The sequence below is a fragment of the Rhipicephalus sanguineus genome, chromosome 8, assembly GCF_013339695.2.
Source record: "Rhipicephalus sanguineus isolate Rsan-2018 chromosome 8, BIME_Rsan_1.4, whole genome shotgun sequence".
NCBI classification, from domain to species: domain Eukaryota; kingdom Metazoa; phylum Arthropoda; class Arachnida; order Ixodida; family Ixodidae; genus Rhipicephalus; species Rhipicephalus sanguineus.
In genome coordinates this window covers 160,586,985-160,610,267 of record NC_051183.1, presented here as the reverse complement: position 1 = coordinate 160,610,267, position 23,283 = coordinate 160,586,985, and the positions used below count along the sequence as shown (strand labels likewise).

At 45.1% G+C, this 23,283-nt stretch overlaps 1 protein-coding gene and 1 non-coding gene across 2 annotated transcripts; one reads left to right on the top strand and one right to left on the bottom strand.

Annotated features, from left to right (window-relative positions):
- Positions 1 to 779: 779 nt before the first annotated feature.
- LOC119402437 (choline transporter-like 1) lies at positions 780 to 19,755 on the top strand. Its single transcript, XM_037669594.2, has 2 exons — positions 780 to 1,256; positions 17,918 to 19,755. The coding sequence occupies exons 1-2, from the start codon at positions 894 to 896 to the stop codon at positions 19,487 to 19,489; spliced, it is 1,935 nt and encodes a 644-aa protein (XP_037525522.1). The 5' UTR covers positions 780 to 893; the 3' UTR covers positions 19,490 to 19,755.
- Positions 9,517 to 9,589, bottom strand: Trnat-ugu (transfer RNA threonine (anticodon UGU)). Its single transcript has one exon. It is a non-coding gene; the product is annotated as a tRNA-Thr (tRNA).
- Positions 19,756 to 23,283: the final 3,528 nt, after the last annotated feature.

Here is a 23,283-nt window from a genome sequence, read left to right as displayed (position 1 = left end):
TGGCACTACTTTTTCACTGGCGCGCTCCGCCAACGAGCGGCCACCGCTCCGGCGCTCCAAATTCTTTTGGGAGCACCTGTACGTTCGATGCTCATGTACGGACCTACAGAACAGTTGCATGCACGAAATGTATATTTTATTTATAATTGCGTTTCAAATAAAAACAATATACCAAACAGAAAATATTTATTGCAGTCTGTCATATTTTCTCGTTGGTAGCATACACCCTCATATTAATGTACACGTTGTCATGAAGCAAGCAACTGCACTGAAATGTAGTTGCGTAACGTATATATTGCTTGAACAAGGTGTCTGTGCACGCATCACGTGCACGGATTTTCACGATGCGGAATGCCATAATAATAGACGCCGAAACAGAGAACTGAAAACTTCTTGAAAGTCACCTGGTAGGCTTATTGAATTTCAGCCCCCCCCCCCCCCCTCAAAGGGGGAGGGGGCAGGCTACGCGCCTGCCCCCTCCCCCTTCCCGGAATCCTTGGTTGTGAGAGTAAATGGGTGTTTTTCAAGGCATTCAGCAATGGGCCCTAGCTCCCTCTCCCAGAAAAATATTCCTGGCCTGCATGGGCCTCTATGATTTCACCTCCAGCAAAATGCGACCGCCGCGGCCAAAATCAAAACTGTAATTTTCGGGTCAGCAACGGAGCACCCTTCTAACAGCGTTGACAGTGACGTCACACTCTTTGCAGAATCTTTATGTAATCTAGGGGTTTTTGGTCGTCAATCTAGGGATAAAACGTCGGCTTAGGTTGGTTGGTGGACTCCCTGGCTTTCCGTCGCGCCTCCACGATCCCGCGGCCGACAGTGCGCACGACTTGAACGGATCTCGTGTGTGAAATGCGCAAAGTTTTGGACCCCCTCACTTATCCGTGGACATGCTGGCCGCTGCGCGCCCAACGCCACTAGGAGCAATGGCACAGCCCAGCGGTGCACCGTCGAAAGCCCGCGGCTGCACCGACCTGCCGTGGCTGTTCGCACTCGCCGCATTGCTTGGTGTCGCCGTGTTTGTGGCGTCGTTCGCACTAGCACTCGGCGACCCACGCCGCCTTGTCCACGGCTACGACAGCTTCGGCAACGTGTGCGGCGCGCGCAACGCGCCGATCGGCAGCCTGGCCTTGTCGGGCATGGACGCGAGCGACAAGCCGTACCTCTTCTATCTGGATGTCGCCGACCCGCGCAACTCGCTTAAGATATGCGTCAGCCAGTGTCCGTTCCGCGCGCTCCACACCATGGACGAGGTACGCATTCCACACATCCGATGCCACCTTATCAGTTCGGCATTATGCACGCATTGTGTGATCGCAGTGTGAAAGGTCCGACAGAACGTAACTAGTGGAGAAATTCAATGTTTCAACTCCCTCTGTCTCTGTGTAAGATTTTATATATATATATATATATATATATATATATGTATATATATATATATATATATATATATATATATATATATATATATATATATATGTATCACTGGCGTAGCCAGTTAGGGGTTCAAACCCTCCCCCCGCCCGGATTTTTTCAATTTTGCATATGTATATATTCACGCGCACACAGACACACTCATGAGACGTAAAGTATGGTTGAACACCCCCCCCCCCAAAAAAAAAAAAATTTCTGGCTACACTACTGATATTTATATCAAAAATGCAGGATTCGTGAGATGTGTGTGTGTGTGTGTGTGTGTGTGTGTGTGTGTGTGTGTGTGTGTGTGTGAAGAGAGAGATATGGCTTATCTATTTTGCAAATGTCGCACCAACTTGCCCAGACAAAGTCGCTGCTAAGCGTTTCATATCACGAAGATATGGGGTAGGTGTGTCATTGACACATCGGTGAAGCTCTAGAAGGCAGAAACGGAATTTCTTGATTATTTTTACTGATGTGGTTACATGCTTGTGACAATGCATTTGATTTCTGCGCATGTGTTTTCTTCATATATTTGCAGGCGAAGCCGCAAATAAAGTTAGATTAAAGTGGCGCATGTCCTGTCTTGTGAATTGTCTGGTTTTTGCGCACAACGTTTCCCATCAGCTATGCACCATCCCGCCGAATTTCAAGTTTTGTTGCATATATATACTACTACTGCAGTAAATTTTGAATAAACAGTTGAAAGCTTGCGCTCCCCTTAACCCTTCCCTTGTGATTTCTTTGCGCGAAGTAGCCACATCCGTGCCTTCTGAAAGAACATGAACCGACTAGCCCAATAACGTGTGCTTCTGGAATGTAATGTAGTTTGTGAGAAGCTTGCACACATCTGGGCCACAAGAGTCACCATTGCATTATTTCTTTTGCTGCCCCTCCATTGGTTGAATAATATTTATTTCTTACAGGCCCTTAGAGACATTGTGTGATGAGGGAAGTAGAGTGAAACATTCTAATGTATGCAGCAGTTGGGAAGCATTGGAGAAAGCAATGAATAAGGACATTCCGGCAGATCCCACGCATTGTGGGAATCTATGTCATGTGAAGAGCTGCTTGTGCTGCGTTGTTAGCCAGGTGTTAGGATCAAAATGTTTGTGCAAATGAAGTAGTGCTGTATGTAATGCGGGCTTGCCTGGTATGCTGACTGCACAGCGACGTCTAAAAGGCAGCTCATGCTCCGACTTAATGTACGTTACGTCAGTTTCCTCCAGGACAGTGTGGGGCTGCAGCATAAGCTGCAGGGTCAAGCAACACTGGATCACTCACTAGTACGTACACACGCAATGTTTATTACGTTGTTGTCGGAGCAACAACTACAATCAACGTTACACACCACCACTAGTACAACTAATGTTAAACAACCATCACCAGCAATAAGACGAAAAGGCGGGCTAGTCGGTTCGGCTGCATAGCGGAAAACTTGCACTTTAACAGCTTTAATCAGCTTTAACAAAAAATGTGCGAGCACAAGGCAAATGAATTGTTTCTAGAGCACAAGTTTCGGCTGGAAAAAGGCCAGATAGCCCACCTCAGTTCTAACTGCAAGCGAAAGGCTATTGAAGAAAATAAAGTTTGAGGAGAAAGGGATGCAAAGAAGCCAAGACACTTAAGAAAATTTCGGTAATCCCCGACTTGAATGGTTTTTCACATAAACTATGAAGGGGGCCGCTAAGTATGGTGCGAGTGTAGTTTTCTCGGCAAGAAACAAAATTGGGGGTGTTTGCCCTGCTGTAAATAATCTATACAAAGACAAGCCCAATAGTATCACCAAGGAGTGTTTGAAGCGCCCTCATCGCCAGGTTGTAGATTGCAAAAGAAATATAGTTTCCAAGATCCCGTTCAAATGTGGCCAGTGCTATGTAGGTCAGACCGTCTGATGTTTAAATGTAAGGTTAAAGGGACCCTGAAAATGTTTTGATGATTTTGTATAAATGCATTGAGCCGGTGAAGCAAGTCCTAAGAATCATTTGAGGACTGATTTAAGCTCTCTGCGTCAACTGTGTAATTTATCACAAGACTTTAAACTTGTGAATCGCTACAGATCGCAGCGGCTCAGCCGATAGAGCTTTCAACTTCTTGCACCTTTGTTCCAATACACGTAGCACCCAGTGATCGATCTGATTGGATATGTCCAGTACACTTCACTGAACCTCCTGTGGGCAGCCAGCATCTTTTGCCTGTGTTACAACGTCCTCCACGTTGACGTGAGCTGAGCCTCAGTCTCGAGGTTTCTTTTCTTGGACACATTGAATTAATTGCCCTAGCTGTGCTGTGTGCTACATATCTAGCACTTGGTGACTTGTAAAGCTCTGACGTCGTGTAATGTTTGTGAGGCATCTGGTGAGCGGAATCGCTTCAGTTCGTCGCGCTTTCACTATCCTGTCAACGCCACGATCCACGTGTCTGCGGCTGTAACTTCACCCCCGGAGACACAACCACATTGCCCTAGTTTACACTTATCGGTGATCGTTCTCAAATTCTTTTTGTTTGTCCGCATGCTTTTAAAGGTTGCTGCCGTATAGGAGAATAAAATAAGATGGGCTGGTAGTGTGGCGGTACCTGTCGGAGCAGATATCAACCACTCCGCGAGGGCTTTGTTTCTGTTTCCAGACTGTGCCATGGCCTCTGAGATTGTGCGCAGTATCGGAGGCCATGACTGGGCGAACCTCAAACTGTCGAGTGCGATCATGAGACCGCTGCAATTGCCAGCGATGCTAGCGTGTCTCATGAGTTGACGATGCAAGGCAGTGGTGAGGAGAAGGGTATAGATATAATTCTACGTAGTGGCCTTGGTACACAGTGCGTCGCTTAATTTGCGGTGCGAATGATTTGGTGATGCTCTAGCCTAAACGCTGACAAAACTTCAAAAAACCGTTTCAGGGTCCCTTTAAAAGAATACTTGGCCAACCCGAAAGGAAGGCCTGACATGCATTTAGCATTACATTGTGCGTGTTGTTCATTGTCCATGGTGTAATCAAACTGCTGTTTTGTATGTTCACTCTTATCAGACAAAGAGAGACATTGTAAAAGGTTGGCATATCTCCAGACTTCAAGACGCATGTGTTAGTCAACCGTCCATCACATTGAATGAAGACGAAATTAACTTGCTAAACATGATGTGATAGTGTATCGGTTTTCCTAATGGTTTTATCGTTTTTATGTGAAGAAATATGCGGTGCCATGTTGCTCATGTGCAGCGATTATAAGGTGGTTATCGGCAGGGCCGTACCCAGAAATGTTTTTCGGAGGGTGTTTGTGTGTAGAACGGCTAACTTTGGCAAGTGGTGGTCGCTGTGAAGGCGTGCAAGTATTTTAGTGTCACTCGAAAAGCTTAAGCATGAAAAAATTTCGGGGGGGGTGTCAGAACCCCCTCAACCCCCCGGTAGTTGTGGCCCTGGTTATCGGGAATGTATGTATGCACTTTCTTATAGAATAATTATAAAGGTCAGTTGTAAGTTAGCACTGGTTCTTGTGTACTTTTTCGTTATCTTCATGTGGTGTGCACAAATTTTCCACTATGCAACCATCACCAGAACTGCTGATGCGGTACATTTATTTATGATCTGTACCATGTGGTTGGTTGCCAGCTATGACAAATGATATTGTAGGCATCTGTTATACACTTCTTCCTCATCTCTGCAATATTGTAATTATCATCACGCTTTTGTCTTTCATCATCATCGTCTTCGGGTGTGTGCTCTTCATCATCGTGTCCGTGGCGCTTGTTCGCTCCCGACGTCGCGACCAAATAAACGTCGTTCCGACTGAGACGTCATATGTGGTGGAGGTGCTGGGTTAGACAACAACATCTACAAGCCACTTCAGCTGCTCGCTACGGAAGATCTTGAACTACCGCAACGTCAAGAGCAAATTGTGACCCTTACGTCTAAGGACATCAACCACGGTGATGTCCTGGTGTCCCCTTCATCCCATTGCATTACCAAGGGCATAGCTCTTGCGTCAGGTGTGGTTCGCTTTCGCAACAGCTCCGCGCTCGTCATGCTCATGAACGCTACATCGGAGAAAATTCTTCTTCCACAGGGCACCACGATGGCCTGCGTTGCCGATGCTGAGCCTGTGAGCGTAGCACCGCTTACACCTGTCTCTACCAACGACCCTACAACTTGTGAGCCTGCTTCTTCCTCTCCCTTTACTGCACTCCTCAGCGATGACTTGTCCGCTACGCAGGCACAGCAGTTGCTTGCTTTGTTAACAAAACACGCCGATTCTTTTGACGCCTACTCCTCGACGTTGGTCCAGACTACCACTGCAGCGCATCGCATTCAGACATCTGTTGTGCACCGCCGCCAATACCGTGTGTCTCTTGCTGAGCACAAAATCATCAAGGAAAAAGTCGCTGACATGCTCCAACGAGAGGTAATCCGTCCATCAACTAGCCCCTGGTCGTCACCGGTTGTTTTGGTCTGAGAAAAGGATGGTTCTGTGCGTTTTTGCGTCAATTACAGGGCGCTTAACAAGATCACTCACAAGGACGTGTACCCCGTGCCACACATTGACGATGCCCTTGATTCCCTACAAGGCGAGGAATACTTTTCAAGCCTCGATTTGCATTCGGGATATTGGCAAATTCCCATGCACGAAGACGATAAAGAAAAAACAGCATTTGCAATCCCGACTGACTCTACAAATTCATCGTGACGCCTTTTGGGCTCTGCAATGCACACGCAACTTTTGAGCGCATGATTGACACCGTGCTGTGTGGCCTGAAATGGAAGACTTGCCTCTGCTACCTTGATGACATTAGGCAGTTTTAGAATAGCGTACGCAAAGCTTTGCGTTGGCTTTTCGCGCAACTGCACATGCGTTGTACGCTAACCGCTTGCAGGTTCCCATTAAGTGACAGAAATAGCGGGCCGCAAACGCTAACGCTAACTTAGCATACGCTATTCTAAAACTGCCTATTGTCATCTTTTCATCAACATTTCCTCAGCACCTGCAACGCTTGGATGAAGTCTTAACAGGCCTCGCCAGCGCTGGTCTACAACTTAACACCAAGAAATGCTGTTTCTCCTGCAAATCCACCAAGGTTCTCGGTCATGTCGTGAGCAAGGACGGAATTCGCCCTGACCCTGACAAGATTGCTGCAGTCCTTCATTTCCTCGCCCCGAAAGGCCTAAGGATTTGCGAAGTTTTTTTGGTTTCGCATCCTGTTTTTGTTGTTTTATACGGAACTTCGCTTCAATGGCTGCGCCACTGCACAAGCTCCTTGCTTCCGGTGTACCATTTGTCTGGTCTGAAGAATGTCAATTGGTGTTTGACCCGCTAAAGGGAGCCCTCATGTCAGACCCTGTACTCTGCCATTTTGATGAGACCGCACCGACTCTCCTGCACATAGACGCTGGCAGCCGCGGTATAGGTGCTGTTCTTTTGCAACACGACGACTCTTCACGACAGAGACTTGTTGCATACACTAGTCATGTACTGACCCCTTCCAACAAGAACTATACGATCACTGAGCAGGAGTGCCTGGCTGTGGTTTGGTCAGTACAGAAGTTTCATCCTTATTTGCACGGCCGTCATTTGAACTTGAACTTTATTTATTTCACATCTATACATAGTACAGATAACAGGAACGCAGACAAAAAGCCACATAACGGCTTGACTGTGTCCTTCTTTGGCAACAAGCAGCAAACGTGCAAAAAAAAGAAGAAGAAAAAATCAATACAATGCATGAACAGGTGCATGCACAGAGAAAAAAAGAAAGAAACTATGCATAAAAACATGAGCAAAAATTTTATGACACGAATCCAAAGTGACGTGTTTCTTGCAGCTTTCAGAAAAATGAAAAACTAAACAGTGAAATAGAGATAATTTAATAGCACTTGTATCCTAAACATCACTATAATCAAGATTCAAATCTTGAAAAACCACCACTATGCACTTTCAACATACAATGCATGTCCATCAAAAGATACACAATTAAAGTAGACAAATAAGAGAATGAATCATTACCATCGTTACGAACCACCACGCCTTATGCTCGCTTTCTACACTAAAGAACCTCTCAGGACGCTTCAGTCGGTGGATTCTATGTCTCCAAGAGTATGACTGACATCATTTACAAGTCTAGAAAAAAACATCAAAACGGCGACACTCTTTCTCGTTGCCCACTACCTACCGCTCCGCTCGACGCTCCCGCAACCGTTTTCGACAACACCAGCTTGGACGTCACTTCTAGTTCAGTTACCTCGCTCGCCTCGATGGACCAGCTACCAGCCGACCACGATCAACCATTTAGCTCTCGCCAGCTGGCTGACCTGTACTGCCGGCGCATTATAGATCACCTCTCTGCAGTATCCCATCCACCTAACGCGCGGCTTCATCATCAACTCTCGCAATTTAAGCTGGAGAATGGTGTCCTGTACTGTCACATTTACCAACCTGATGGTCAACTCTGGGTGCCCGTTCTACCACGCTCTCTTTGACATCATGTCCTTAACGCCTTTTACGACGATTTGACAGCTGGCCATCTTGGCTTTCACAAAACCCTGCATTCGAAGCCATTTTTATTGGCCTGGCCTTTCAGCCAGCGTAGCAAGGTATGTAGGTTCCTGTTCTTCTTGCCAGCATCCCAAACTCCCTACATCTGCTCCTGCCGGCCAATTACAGCCAATTTCATGCCCCGCAACGTCATTCGAGATCGTAGGTGTTGACCTTTATGGGCCTCTTCCCGTCACTGGCGCTGGAAATTGATGGATAGTGACCGCCGTGGACCACCCGACGCGCTATGCTGAGACAACTTCAGTGATTACTGGTTCAGCTTCGGAAGTTGCTGACTTCGTCCTTCACGCCATAATTCTGCGTCATGGTGCTCCCAGAGTACTCCTGAGCGACCGTGGAAGGGCATTCTTATCACAACTGTTAAGTGAAGTCCTACGCGCTTCTGGCACTACACACAAGACAGCGTCTAGCTGCCATCCTCAAAACAACGACCTGATCGAAAGATTTCATCGAACCCTTGCCGATATGATCGCCGTCTACATTCAACCAGACCACAAAAACTGGGATAAACTACTACCATTTCTCACTTTCGCCTACAACACGGCCGTTCAACGCACAACCGGCTACTCACCGTTTCATCTCGTTTACGGGTGTTTGCCTACATTTTTTCTTGACATTTCTTTCTTCACCTGCAATGGCCATTCATCCCCGACTTCTTGTGAAGAATATATTTCGAGACTTGCGCAGCGTCGCCAGCGCGCTCGCATGAACACAGAAGCCACGCAACAAGCCAGGAAGATCGTTTACGACATATACCATCGCATTGTCTCCTTCTGACCTGGTGACGAGGTGCTGCTTTTGACACCACTTCGCACACCTGGTCTGTGTGACAAGTTTCAGCCTCGGTTCATTGGCCCATACATAGTCTTGGAGTAGACTTCGCCTGTTAACTATCGCGTGACACCACTCGTCGTCCCAAGTGACCACCATTACCGCAGTACCGAGATTGTTCACGTCTCTCGCATGAAGCGCTTCTCGCGACGTTGCTCGTCGCCTTGACTTGCAGCGGCCAGGCTGGCCGTTTCCACGTGTGGGGAATTAGTGTAGGCATCTATTATGCACTTCTTCCTCATCTCTGCGTTATTGTAATCATCATCACGCATTTGTCTTTCATCATCATCGTCTTCGGGTGTGTGCTCTTCATCATCGTGTCCATGGCGCTTGTTCTCTCCCGACGTCACGACCAACTAAATCTCGTTCCGACTGAGACGTCATAATATGTCTTTCTCCCATTTAATGCATGCAATTTAATTGGTGTGTTGTGAAAATTTTCAATGGCTGTTTTGGCTGTGCCTTCAAGTTCATCAAGAAATGCTTCACATTTAATGTAGATCTAAGCATAGAAATTAGAAAGACGCAAAGGTGAGGACTGCACTGATATTGTAGCGCATTGAAAGAGGGGAAGGAAAGAAGTGTTAATTTTAAGAGCTCGTTTTCTTTGTTATCACAATATTAATGAGCACTAACAGACAATAATGCCAAGGAAAGTATAGGGGATGTTTTTATTAGTAAATGTATGGTAAATGTGAAGAAAGAAAAGTGGACGAAAAGATAGCTTGCCGCGGGCAGGGACCGAACCTGCGACCTTCGAATAACACGTCCGATGCTCTACCAACTGAGCTACCGCGGCGGCCATCCCCCCGTCCACTTTATAGGATATACATAAACATTTGAACGTGGGAGCGTCAGTCAGCGCCGCCAGTAGCCATGACGGCGAGTGTGGAACACTCTTTTTCTGCCTGTTGGCGTCACGTAGCACGTGAACTTATAACGAGCTGGCAGCTAACCAATAATACCTCGCATACTACCTGAAAGCATCAAGTCTGCCAGAACGAGACCCTCACTATGAATGAAGGAAAGAAGTGTTAATTTTAAGGGCTCGTTTTCTTTGTTATACACAATATTAATGATCACTAACAGACAATAATGCCAAGGAAAGTATAGGGGATGTTTTTAGTAGTAAATGTATGGTAAATGTGAAGAAAGAAAAGTGGACGAAAAGATAGCTTGCCGCGGGCAGGGACCAAACCTGCAGGGACCGAACCTGACGCTCCCACGTTCAAATGTTTATATATATCCTATAAAGTGGACGGGGGGATGGCCTCCGCGGTAGCTCAGTTGGTAGAGCATCGGATGCGTTATTCGAAGGTCGCAGGTTCGGTCCCTGCCCGCAGCAAGCTATCTTTTCGTCCACTTTTCTTTCTTCACATTTACCATACATTTACTACTAAAAACATGCCCTATACTTTCCTTGGCATTATTGTCTGTTAGTGCTCATTAATATTCAAAGAGGGGAAGCACTTGTATATTGTGGGAGAACTTGTGCCCTGAAAACTGGGCGCAAAGTCCTCTAGAGAGTTTCACACATCTGCCTAGCTTCGAGGAACGTACTCCTTCTCCTCGCAGGTCTGTCTCATGCGCAATGCAGTGCGCTGCCACAAGAAGCGCGAGCTGGCGCAAGACAGACGTTAAGCCGCAATATTTACCATAGAAGAAACAGGCATAAAAACATACATCTACAGTCGCACCCACTTATCACAATATTCAAGTGCCACGAAAGTTTCGTGATTATAAACGGGTTGTATGAAAAAATGCAAAATAGGGGGAAACAGACTGTTGGGAGAAAACGATAATATTGGATCGCAGATCGGCTATAAGGACGATACAGAAGAATACACTCAACTGCCGATTTTTTGGACATGCTTGAAAATTTGGACGCTTTCACGGCACCGCCACAAGACCCATAGAGTCAATCATGTATAGGAACAGGTATGAAATTTCGGACGCTGGAACTCTGATTTCTCAAACTTCTTACTCGAATCTCAGGTGTGAAACTTCATCAGTCAAAGCTGCCACCGATGCCACGTTGATCATCTGGCCAGTCCGTCCGCTGGCGGCCGTAGAGGATTCTAAGAGTCCGCTTTATGCTGCACTCCCAGAGTGTTGTGCGGTAAAGCATACCAAGAATCCAAGTGATTACTAGCACGGCGTGGGTGCAGCGATTCTTTTGCGAGTTCGCACCAGCGGGTGGCGGCTCGAATTTCTTGTTTTCTTCTCTCCCCAGGTGAAAATTTCCTGCTGGCTTTCTGCTGGTTTGTGCTGGTTTCTGGTGGAACCAGCAGGACAGCTGCTGGTTTCCTGTTGGTTGTACTGGTTCCAGCAGGATGCTTACTGGTCCTCTGCTGGTTCCAGCAGGGTGCTTGCTGGTTTTATGCTGGTCCCAGCAAGCATCCTGCTGACTGTACTGGTTCCAGCAGGGTGCCTACTGGTTTTGTGTACTGGTTCCAGCAAGATACTGGTTTTCTCCTAGGATGCTGCTGGAACCACCAGGTAACCTGCTGGTTTTCAGTTGGCTTGAACTGGTTCTAGCAATGCACATATGAAATCGGTGTGAATTAACAGCTGCAAATCCTCTTTCAAGCATCGTTTTCAGCTAGAAATCGCTCTGGCTTGGAATTGGAAATAAGAACCATTCCTAGCTTGTAAGGGCATTTTCAGAGTCGGGAAGTCATATTTTCAGCTGGAAAATTTTCCAGTTTCAGTTGGGAAATAATGTGCTAGCAGAAAATTTTCCTCTCTTGAAGTACAAAAACAACTCCAGCTGCATTACAGTGCGCTATAAACAAGTGACGTACATAGCATGGTGTTTCATAAGATCATAATCTTCATCACACTGTACATAGTGCACATTTTACAACAGAGATCTAAAGTGCCCAGTACGACAGGGAAAGAACATATCGCCGGGAAAAAAACGCACTTTTATTCGACCTTTCCTGTAGACCGACACGTCTCATATTGCTAATGTAAACGTCCAACTAAAGTTTGGTCATACTTAATCGTTGCGCAAACAGGTAGTGTTCACGGCATAGCGGTTACTTCCCTGCGAAAAGGAGCTTCTTGTTATGAACATTCACCATATCCTCAGCTGCCACGATCGGACAGCAGCGAACTGAAGCGAACACCGCCGTAAAGAACGCGGCATTGCTAAGTGAGGTCATTTTTGTTGACATCTCAGTAGCATTAGTCTCGTATCTTTTCTTGATGTTTTCCGACGCTATTGCTAAATAGTGACCAACTTTATAATATAAATACTACATTGTGAAAAAGTTGAATTTTTTATTTACGTGTACCAGCATTACAATGGTGGCCCATACACTGTATAAATTATCATGACATCGCATAGCGCCGTAGCTTCGTACAGCACATGACGGCTAGTCGTGATGCCTTCTTTGCATGTGTGTGCTCGCTCGTGCAGCGAAGTAGCGAGTATATACTAGCAGAACCTGTGCGGCATTAATTAACATGTAATAGTTTTTGTTCAGTTTCATCTGTGGAAAGTGTAACGAGTCAATAGCAGCATATCCGAGTGGTTTTTGGTGCTGTACTATGCGGCGTGTTGACAGTGCCGATCGAGGGACACAGATTTCCTCAGCTCTCATTCTTCCATTTGTCGGTAAGTGTTGCACTTATATATTTCAAATATGTAGCGAACGTCTGTCGCGACCGCTTCTGTGCTTTATTAAGCGCAGTGTCATTGCACCTTGGTGTAGTACGCGATGTATATATATGCGCGAAGCACACATACCGGTTTGTGTAAGGAGCTCTGTCTCCGTGCAACAAAAAGAATTAACATTGTTGCGCATATGGACGAAAACAAAGAAGACCAGTGATCGTGCTTGCCGCTCCGGGTTAGAAAGGGAGAATACGAGGTGAAAACCTCTAACTAGCCGGCCGCTCCTGAGCTCACCTTCACGACGTAATAAACGGCCCCTTCTAGCCTTAACGGTCGCAAGCGTAACAATATGTTTAAATCTACTTTGTTGAGGGAATTAATGGCTATGCAAAAGTTAGATGTCTGCAGTCATGATCTGCATGGGCAATCAAACCTTTTATTTTGTTACAGATTGCCTGCGCGTCACTCGGGTGCCTTCAACAACACAAACACCACTGAGTGGATCAAGGCCTCCTGCGGATCTCTGTCCAAAAAGATTCAAAATGTCAATCGCAAACTGAAGCTGGAAAAATGAACTATTTCAAGTGTATACAAAGATTTTTCAGATGAAATATATTACTTCAAATGGACCTTTCTGTGTTATACGTGTTCTTAATGGAATTTTGAAAAAGCTACATCAATGGAACTACAAGCTCTTGAGGGGAGCCAATTGCGCTGGAACCAGCAGCTATTGGTTCCGTGGCCTGCTGGTTCCATCACCTACTGGTTCCATCGCCTGCTGGTTCCATCACCTACTGGTTCCATCACCTACTGGTTCCATCACCTACTGGTTCCATCACCTACTGGTTCCATCACCTACTGGTTCCAGTAGCTGCTGGGAATGTGCTAATAAACCATCACTACTGGAACCAGTAGCGAACCAGCAGGAAATTTTCACCTGGGTCTTTATGGATTTCACGTTCGATTGCCTTTCAGCGTGGACAGCCAGACTTCATTATTATAACCAATGACGCGGCATGGACGCATTGTAGTAAGCGGGTTATTTCACCATGGAAAACATACAAAATAGACAGTGCAGCAGCTATTCATGATTACAACTGACATATTGTTAAAACCGGTATCGTTATAAGTGGGTTCGACTGTATATACCTACGCTTCTGAACGTGACAGCTTCTTTAAGCAATAAAATTGTGCACAGTCAAGTGCAAGCGCTTGTCCTTGTCGTTTCTTTGTCCGCTGTGCACTTTTTGCGCTAAAGTTTTAGCATTAGGGACTATTGAGGCTATTACAAAATAGTATCTAACGTGTAATTTCATATTAATGATGGGAAAGGGAATTTCAAAAACAATATGTAGGTTATTCAAGAAAGGTGTTATAAGAAGCCAGAAATTTTCTTGGTCACGCTCAGTGACTGTGGCGTTGGGCAGGTGGTTCCAAGTGGCTTTTGGAAGAGCGGAGCAGGCAAAGCATGGCACACCAAATTGAGCTAGTTGTGCACCCTATCCAATGTACAGATGGCTGTACTTATGAAATAATAATACCAGAGCTATGTCACGATGAGCTGCACCGAGAGGTCGGGTTTAGTTTGTGTCATGCTTTTGTTACTGAAGGCGAGCGGTTACAGACTCGCCTCATTCGCACGCTAGGTAGGATAATGCTGGCAAGCTCCTCTTAGATCGGCACTCTACAAAAATGCCACGCGGAAGCCCTGCTTGTCATTTTTGTAAGCACTTTTGAAATGAGGGAAGCTTTTACAATCAAAACTATAACCTTGGACGAAAGGAAACCTTAGAATTGTTCACTGATGCTCCCTGTTTAGAGAATACATACAGTGAGCACACATGGTGTGTGGTCGCCGCAACAGAGTATCCCCAAACAGGCTTCTTGCATAAAAGGCAGGCAAATGAAGAATGCCAGAATGAAGCCTCAATTCAGAGATTGCACGACCACAGCAATTGAGCATTTAACTGTACACAAGCAACCGTTCTGTTAACGTTATCAAAGCTATTAAAAAATAGCTTTGTTGAGGCTTAAGGGACTTGGGCACTTGTGTGTGCCATCAGGAAGGCTGATGTTTTCTTCCAAATTCCTGGAAGTTTCATTATCATTGTTTCTCACGCAGTGTCACACTGTATGCACATCAGTCTCCCCAGTGGGCAATTTCCTGCTGCTTCTTAATCTAGTACATGCATTGTTTGGGGCCAAGACAAACATGAGCCTTCCTTTGGATTCCTTTCCATTCCAGTGAACTTAGCCAGTATTTATGGCGTCGATACATTCCTAGACCCAAGGCTTCACACCGCAGATTTCGTGATTGCTGTTGAAGGTCTACGAGGAGACACATGTGGCATTGTGCAACGTGAAGGTGAACCAATGTCACTTAACAACGTTTGCTGAACTAGTTCTCCAAATGACCGCAGTAGACATCACAGTGAAAAAGAGAGAAGTTATTGCAGCAACTAGCTTGTAGCTTAACAGTGGGCCAGAAACAAGGTTTAGAGACCATGATAGAAATTTTTAATGCATAACCTTCTTTGGCGAGTTCTCGAGCAATTTCGGTGGCAAAATCATGTCTATGACGTAAACGGCATGGCCCCCTTCTGACAGGAATACATACGGCTCTGCAGAAAACAAATGGGCTTTGGACCAACTTTACTTTTGTAGTGAACCAACCCAATTTTGGGGGCAATATTAAGGTGGGATATTGAGGGATGGAGAAAAGCTTCATGAGCCAGCGTGCATGGGCTAGCATCGATCGGCGAAGCCAGTCCTCGCCCCCCGAGAAAAATTTCTGGCTCGAGTAACTCAGTGAGCGGTTTCTGCTACCCACCGAGCATTGGAGCCCCATGCCGAAGCAGAAATCTTGCTCGCTACAAGTGCTGGCTGCATGTATGTCTTGTAGCTGATGTCTGCTTATCAGTTTTAAGTTTCGCATTCCAAGCTTCAGGCAGCTTCTTGCCCTGCATGTGAAGGCTGACCATGGGATCCATTGCATACGTCCTGCTCTAAGGCTCCAGCACTTGCCTACCATACAAGATTCCCTAAAAGACAGTGACTACATATTACAGTGCTTTCAAAATGTTGTCAAGCACACACCATGTGCAGGAAAACCTGCCCTCTTGATCAGAATTACAGTGCAGGTGGTATTCTAAAATTTAGTTTTTAGCCAACGCAGCCATTGTGACCGCGTGATCCTGTCAAGCACGACACGCTAATAGTGGTGCCAGCTTTTACAGTGGTGGGCCTTGTGTCCAATAATTCTAGTAATGTTAAATAAAATACGAAGCTCTAGTCTGAACAGATTTGTCTTTTTCGATCTAGTATTTCTTACGGCGACACCTGATAGATGCAGTGTTGAACAAATGAATCCTAAATCTTGCAGCATATGCACCTCGATGACCTCAAAGCATTGGCACATATGTATGCAATGTGTGTTGACCATGGAAAAGTTGGAAATATGTTATTGTATTTTATGACTTTGTATGCTGTCAACAAGAACATATTTATATTGAGTATGATGCAAAACAGTGATTTTAGTTTATTTGATACAAATACATAGAAGTAGTATGCTTGTGGCTAAAAGGTAACTTTACTTTTAGAAATGTTGCGCGTCATTGACCAAGTGTTGCACCAAAAAGAAATGTTCTAGATATTTTTGGAGGATTTTATGATGATAATACTATTGCTGGCGTTTTAGGTCCCAAAACCACAATATGATCATGAGGGACGCTGTAGTGCAGGGCTCTGGAAATTTTGGACCATCAGGTGTTATTTAACACGCACCGAAATCCAAGTACACGGGCCTCTAGCATTTTGCCACCATTGAAATGTGGCCGAGGATTTTATGATTATCAGCACCTTAATGGAAGGATAGAAAATGCAATCATCTGTACACTTGTGGAGATGTGTTATTCATTATGTCATTAATTTACATTAAAATTAGTAACAGCCCAAGAATGCTGCCTTGTGGCACACCTGAAGTAATGCATGAAAGAATTTATGTCTAAAATACTCAGGATTCAGCTCTCTGTATATGACCTTAGAAATCAAATTGAATTTTGTTCTAAGCAACGTGCACAAAGCAAATGATGGTCATTCCAATACTGGCCAGCATTTCAGACAGCTTGAAAGCCCAAATAACACTGTTTATCTGGTGCCATCTAAAAGGTGTCACGTTTATTCAAGGAGAAGTGGCTTAAAAAAGTGCATATATTGCTTGTGTCTGTGAGAAAGATGTGATGTTGGTTCCATCAGGCACATTCGAAAGCAGCTACATTTTTCTGTGGCCTTTCCATTGGGTTTCCCATCCTTCTGCTCAGTGGCCATCTTGTTTGGATAGCAGGGTAGACTACATTCTTTTTTTCACTTTGATGCTGCCTTCCCAAGCTGTCCCTTTTGCTGGCTTCATCAGAACTGGAACGAGATGGTCCTAGTCCACATAGGCAAGTATTGTCTACAATGGCAAGTATTACTACACATCCCATTTACTGCAAGGCAAACAATGTACAACCATGTTTTCCTTTATGCAGCAACTGAAGATGAAATAGAACAGCACGAAAAAGCGTAGGCACAGCAAAAGGAATGTAAAAAAAACAGGACAAGCACTGACTCTCCACTAGATTTATTAACAACCTGCCACGGTGGTCTAGTGGCTGACCCGAAGGTTGCAGAATCTAATCCCTGCCGCGGCGGTTGCATTTTTGATGGAGGTGAAAATGCTTGAGGCTTAGATTTAGGTGCACGTTAAAGAACCCCAGGTGGTAGAAATTTCCAGAGCCCTCCACTACAGCGTCTTTCATTATCATATTGTGGTTTTGGGATGTTGTTAAACTTTCATAATTACAAAAAGATTAATTAAGCTTATTAACAGAAGAAACATAACATATATATGCCCGAAGCAAGCACCAACGGAAAAAAAATCAAATGCGCGTACGAAGCAAAATCTAGTGAAAGTACTACTGTCAAGAAATGCCGCTTCTGGCGATGACAGTGCAATTGAAGGCTGGCCTATGCATTGCTCTCCCTCACGTCAATGTGTGCTGCCTCTGTCACCAACCTCATGTTGAAATATTTATGATTATACAGAATTGTTTTTTTTTTTTTCAAACATTGGCGAGCACTTGCACTGGGTGCAATGGGCAGACACATACGCATACTCGTTATTTTTCAGAGACAACAGGTGCTCTGTAAACCAGACGTTGACAAGCCGCCCCCTTTGCCCTCACAAGAAATACATCATCACAAGAAGGGGCATTTCTTGATAGTACATGTCACTAGATTTTGTTTTATACATGCGTTTGATTTTTTTTTCCCTTGTTCCGCCTTTCAGGTGTATATATGTCATGTTCTGTCTGTTAATAAATTTAGTTGAAAGTCAGCGCTTGTCCTGTTCCTTCTACGTTTCTTCCACTGTGTCTACGTTTTTTCATGCTGTTCTAGTTCATCGTGCAGTCTCGCCAAACTTTCCATACTTCAGCAACTGAAGACTTTATTTTCCTTACACAGGTGCGTCACTTTGGTGAAGAGACGGGTTCAACCCTCTGCCGTTATGACGTCGCAACCAACAGCCAGGCCTCTGCACTGTCCAATGCAACAGTGCTTGACCTCTTCAACAAGGAGCAGGAGAGGACCGGACTCGGCCCCTGCCCAAGGCTTCCATTGCCGCCCACCAAGCCTGTCCGTAATCGCTGTGTTCCATATGATGCCAGTTCAGCTATCCTCCACAGTATCTATGGATATCTCAACAGTGCCGACACCCTTCAGCAGGTTGTTAGTGATTTGTTTGCTGCCTGGCGCGAGTTATGCTGTATGCTGTCCTTTGCCTGTGTCCTGTCTTTTTCTGTGGTCTATCTGCTTCATCGATTTGCGGCGGTAGCAACAAAGGCCGTGCTCATTGTGTCAGTGCTCTCGGTGATTGCTGCAGCAGCTACACTCTGGTGGACTTATGTGGACATCAAGGTCCACCTTGACATGACACCGTTTGATCGCCTTCTCGAAGAGTCTGCTAAAAATGAGCGGGCATTTCTTGTTTTTGCAATTGCAGCGACCCTGTTGGCCACAGTTTTGCTGGCTCTTGTTCTGGCATTGCACAAGCAGGCTGGACTGGCTTTGTTTCACGAAGCTGGACATTGTATTCGCCACATGCCCTTTCTTTTGGTACAGCCTCTGTGGACTCTGGTTGCTCTGATGGCTCTCTTTGCAACATGGACAGTTGTCTTCCTTCATTTGGCCACTGCTAACCATGCCAGCCGTGAAACTTTCCCCATTGCAGCCTTTGCACCTGTTGCTGAAGTGCGACACATGACCTTGGTGACTTATGAGCAGCCTTCTTGGGTACGCTTTGCCTGGTGGTTCCAACTGGTGTTTCTCCTCTGGGCAGCCGAGTTTGTGCTGGCCTGTCAGCAGGCTGTCATTGCCGGGGCCGTTGCATCGTGGTACTTCTGCAAGGACCGCACGACGCTAGTGTGGCCTGTGGGCCGTTCTGCAGCTCGCCTGTTCATCTACCACCTTGGATCTGTTGCCCTGGGCTCACTCCTTACACCTGTGTGCAGGCTTCCGAGACTCGTAGTCATGGCTTTGCAGCACTGGACTAGTGGACGACCCAGTGGACGCTGCTGTAGGTGGCTGTGGTGCTTCAGTTGTGTGAGCCACAATGCATACACTGTCGTCGCCATTCGTGGGACATCTTTCTGCACAGCTGGTCGCACGGCCTACTTGGTGCTTTCTGAAAGCTCACCCATCACCTCGGTTCTCAGTGGCTCGTGTGATTTCCTGCTCTTCATGGCCAAGTGCCTGGTTACGTCTGCGGTCGGTCTTTTGGCGGTGGTGCTACTTCGTGGCAACCCACAACTTCAACTGTGTGCTGTGCCTGTGCTAGCTGTGTCAGTGTTTTCGTACTTTGTGGCCCACTGTGTGCTCTCCCTCTACGGAATGGTGGTGGACACACTTGTGCTCTGCTTCTCGGAGGATGTTCTGTCCTGGGAGCCGAGCCACCGAGACCTTTATGCCCCAGAGAGTCTTCGCAGGCTGCTGCTGGGAGACACTGCATTGCTGCGTCCTCTCCCTGCACAAGCTTAGCTCTCGAGAAAGTACGCTCTTTTCACTCCGACTGCACAGGGTCCAACTTAATGTAGTAAGGACTGGGCTAGTTGGTTGTTCATGCTGATGATAAACAGTGTGAAAAAAATTGGCCGCGTATCTGCGTGCTTCGCTGCAAATGTCGTGTAAAGACGATAGAAGAGGCGCTGTGTGAGATATGGACGCCATCTGGCAATACGTCGGGAAACATGAGTGCTGTGTTGCGTGCTGGTAGTCCCGGCGCAGCAGCAGGCGAAGACCGGCGGTGACCAACGCGACCGGCGGGGACGCCAGCCAGCCCGAAAACGCGGTTTGGCGCGAAGCGCTGAAGCAGAGAAACGTCCGCACTCAACGAGTACTCTCCACACACTCTTTTATTTACACGTCGCCTGGGTAAAACAGGAACGCCAGAGCGGCGCCCACAACCGGCAGCCTGAAGGCCACCCACAACGCTGCTTTTTCATTTTTTAAATATTTTTTTTCACCTTCTTGGCCTTCTCAAAACTAAAGTTTTTCAACACCAACCCATGGCATTCGTACAGTGCAATACAGAACCGAAACCAAAACACAACCATGAGCTCGTGCGAAGGGCACGGAGGAAGGCAAATTTCAGCGCAGTCGCATTTTCAGCTTTGTTGAAACAGCGCTCACTAGACGACGAGGAAGTAAAAGAAGGCACAGGACAGGCAGCGCCTGTCCTGTGCCTTCTTTTACTTCGTCGTCGTCTAGTGAGCGCTGTTTCAACAAAGATGAACGCATACCAACTCGCTCAAGCTTCCATTCTTATGCATTTTCAGCGCAGCTTAAGAAACTAGGGTCCTTAAATTACGTATGTATGCATTTTCTATTTATTTATTTATTTATTTATTTATTTTACCCTCAGGGCCAAGTGGCATTACAGAGGGGGGTGGGTACAGAAAATTCATTGAACAGGAACAACAAAAAACAAACAAAAAAACAAAAACAAAAGCAGTGAATACAATAGGATCATACAACTGAAACTGGTATAATACAGTGTTAGCTAATACATACAATACTAATATATCACAGAATATAATTATACATTGTTAGCTAATACAACAAAAACAAAATAAAAGCCTAATCACACAATGCTGGCTAATGCAGTACGGAACAAGTGATTATCATTTATGAAAACAATGTCACCGGGGAGTCTGTTCCACTCCTTTGATGTACGTGGCAAGAATGAAGTGAAGAAAGTTTTCGTGTTACATGAAGGGATGCCTACTTTGTGATGGTGATCAATGCGGCGAGATATGTGCTGTGGGCGAAGAAGTAGCTGGTCGTGTAGGAATGAATGGTGATATATCTTGTGAAATAGGGTTAAACGAGAAACTTTTCTACGAGATGTTAGAGAAGGGAGCTCAAGGGAAGTTTTCATAGTTGTTATGCTCGCAGTTCTGTTGTAGTTAGACAATATAAAACGAACGGAATTATTCTGTACTAGTTCAAGGGAAGTTATTAAATTGTCGTAGCTGGGGTCCCACACGGCTGTTGCATATTCTAGTTTGGACCGTATTAGTGTTTTATAAAGCTGCAATTTTAGGCCACATGGAGCATTAGAAAAGTTACGTCGTAAGTAACCAAGCATGCGGTTAGCATTGTTAATAATGTATTCAATATGTGGTGACCAGTTTAGATTAGAGGTGATGTGAACGCCAAGATATTTGTAAGAGTTAACAGAATCGAGAGGAATGTTATTGAGATAGTAAGGGGGCGGGGTTGTGGAAGTTCTGGACACACGCATGATTTTGCATTTTTTAATATTTAGGTCCATTAGCCAATTTTTACACCAGTTAGATGTAGCGTTAAGGTCAGATTGTAATACATTGACGTCATTATCGTTAGTAATTTCCCGAAAAATAACACAGTCGTCTGCAAAGAGATGAATGGTAGATGATATAACAGATGAGAGGTCATTAATGTAAATGAGAAATAATAAGGGGCCTAAGACGGAGCCTTGCGGAACGCCCGAATGAACTTCGCGAGAAGAAGAATTGTGACCGTTTGCAAAAACAAATTGTGACCTGTTAGTGAGAAAACATTCAATCCATTTTAAGAGGTTATCATCAAGATTTAGTTGATGTAGTTTGTAAAGGAGCAGTCTATGGCAAACCTTGTCAAAAGCTTTTGAAAAATCTAAAAAAATGCAGTCGGCTTGCGATGATTTATCAAGAATTTGATGTAAGTGATGTGTGAAGGATATTAACTGCGTTTCACATGAATATGTTTTGCGGAAGCCATGTTGTGCTGACGTGAAGAATGAGTTTGATTCTAAAAAATTGACTAGGTTAGTAAATATGACATGCTCGAGTACTTTACAACATATACTAGTCAGAGAAATAGGACGATAATTAGTCGAACAGTTTTTATTACCGGATTTATGGAGTGGAACGACTTTTCCGATTTTCCATTGACTAGGAACAGTAGAAGTGTCCAGGGACTGTTGAAAAATTTTGGTTAGTGCGATGGAACTGTAAGCGCTAGTATTTTTCAAAAATTTTGTGTTAACACCATCGTAACCGGGAGAAGAATCATTTTTTAGTGCTTCAATGAGTCGTACAATTCCAAGAGGTTCAATGATCACTGATGGCATCGGTGAATAACTCTGTGAAGTCGTGCTAGGTAATTCATTACGGTTATCTACGGAAAAGTTTTTAATGAAAGATTCGTTAAGAACAACAGCGCAATGGGCTTTACTTATTTCATTACCAGATGAATCAGTCAAGGCGATATTATCGTCGGACGGGGGATTAATGACTCGCCAAAATCTTTTTGCGTTATTTTGTAACATAGACGGCAAAACGTTTGTAAGAAAGTTATCTTTAGCAGATTTAAGTGCAGATATGTAGATGGATGATGCAGATTTGTAAGCACTCCAGCGCGGGTGGTTAGAAGGTAAACTTCTCGCAGCACGATAAAAACGTTTCTTTCGATTCGATAAACGTTTGATGTGAGCATTGTGCCATGGCGCACGCTCGTTAGATGTGAAAGTGCGGCAAGGTATATACTTATTTGTTAGTCGATCTACTTCAGCTGCAAACATATCCCAGTTAGATTGCACTGAACGGGTGTTAAAACTGCTTAAAAATGTGTCTAAAAAATTTGCCAGTTCACTATTAATCATGTCAAAGTTTGCTTTTTTATAATCCCGGATAGTTTTCTTCTTTTTGTTTGCTTTAGGACACGGCGCATTAAATGAAAACGATAGTAATGAATGATCGCTAATCCCTGGCGCATAGGTTATAGCGCTAGCAAAGTCTGGTCGATTTGTTAAAATTAGATCGAGAATGGTAGCATTTCCAGTGCACGTCCTGGTTGGCAACGTTACAAGTTGTGTTAGGGAAAATACTGAACATAATTTAATAAATTCACTTGGCTGTGGTGAAGACGGTAATGAATAAGGCGCGTTTGCGTTCCATACTATACTAGGAAAGTTAAAATCTCCGAGCAGAAACAGTGGATGCGAGGGAAATCGTGTACAAACTATATTAATTGCGTCGTGCAGTTCATCGACAAACGTTGAAGCTGAGGAGGGAGAGCGATAACATATTCCTAGTATGATCTTATGGTAGCCGATGGTTACCATGGACAGAACTAGCTCTAGTTCGGTGTTAACGTGAATACACGAAGAAGGAATATCCTTGGAAATGGCAAGAAGAACGCCGCCTCCCCTGCGCAGTGTCCGATCACAACGGTATATGTGAAAGCGGTTTGCACCATCAAAGATTTCTTGATCACGGACATGCGCGTGGAGCCACGTTTCTGTTAAGGCC

Bases quoted from the DNA above. Each gene is read 5' to 3' on its own strand.
- LOC119402437 (XM_037669594.2), top strand. From the start codon at position 894: ATGCTGGCCGCTGCGCGCCCAACGCCACTAGGAGCAATGGCACAGCCC. The intron at 1,257-17,917 runs GTACGCATTCCA...TTCCTTACACAG, and splicing joins CGCTCCACACCATGGACGAG to GTGCGTCACTTTGGTGAAGA.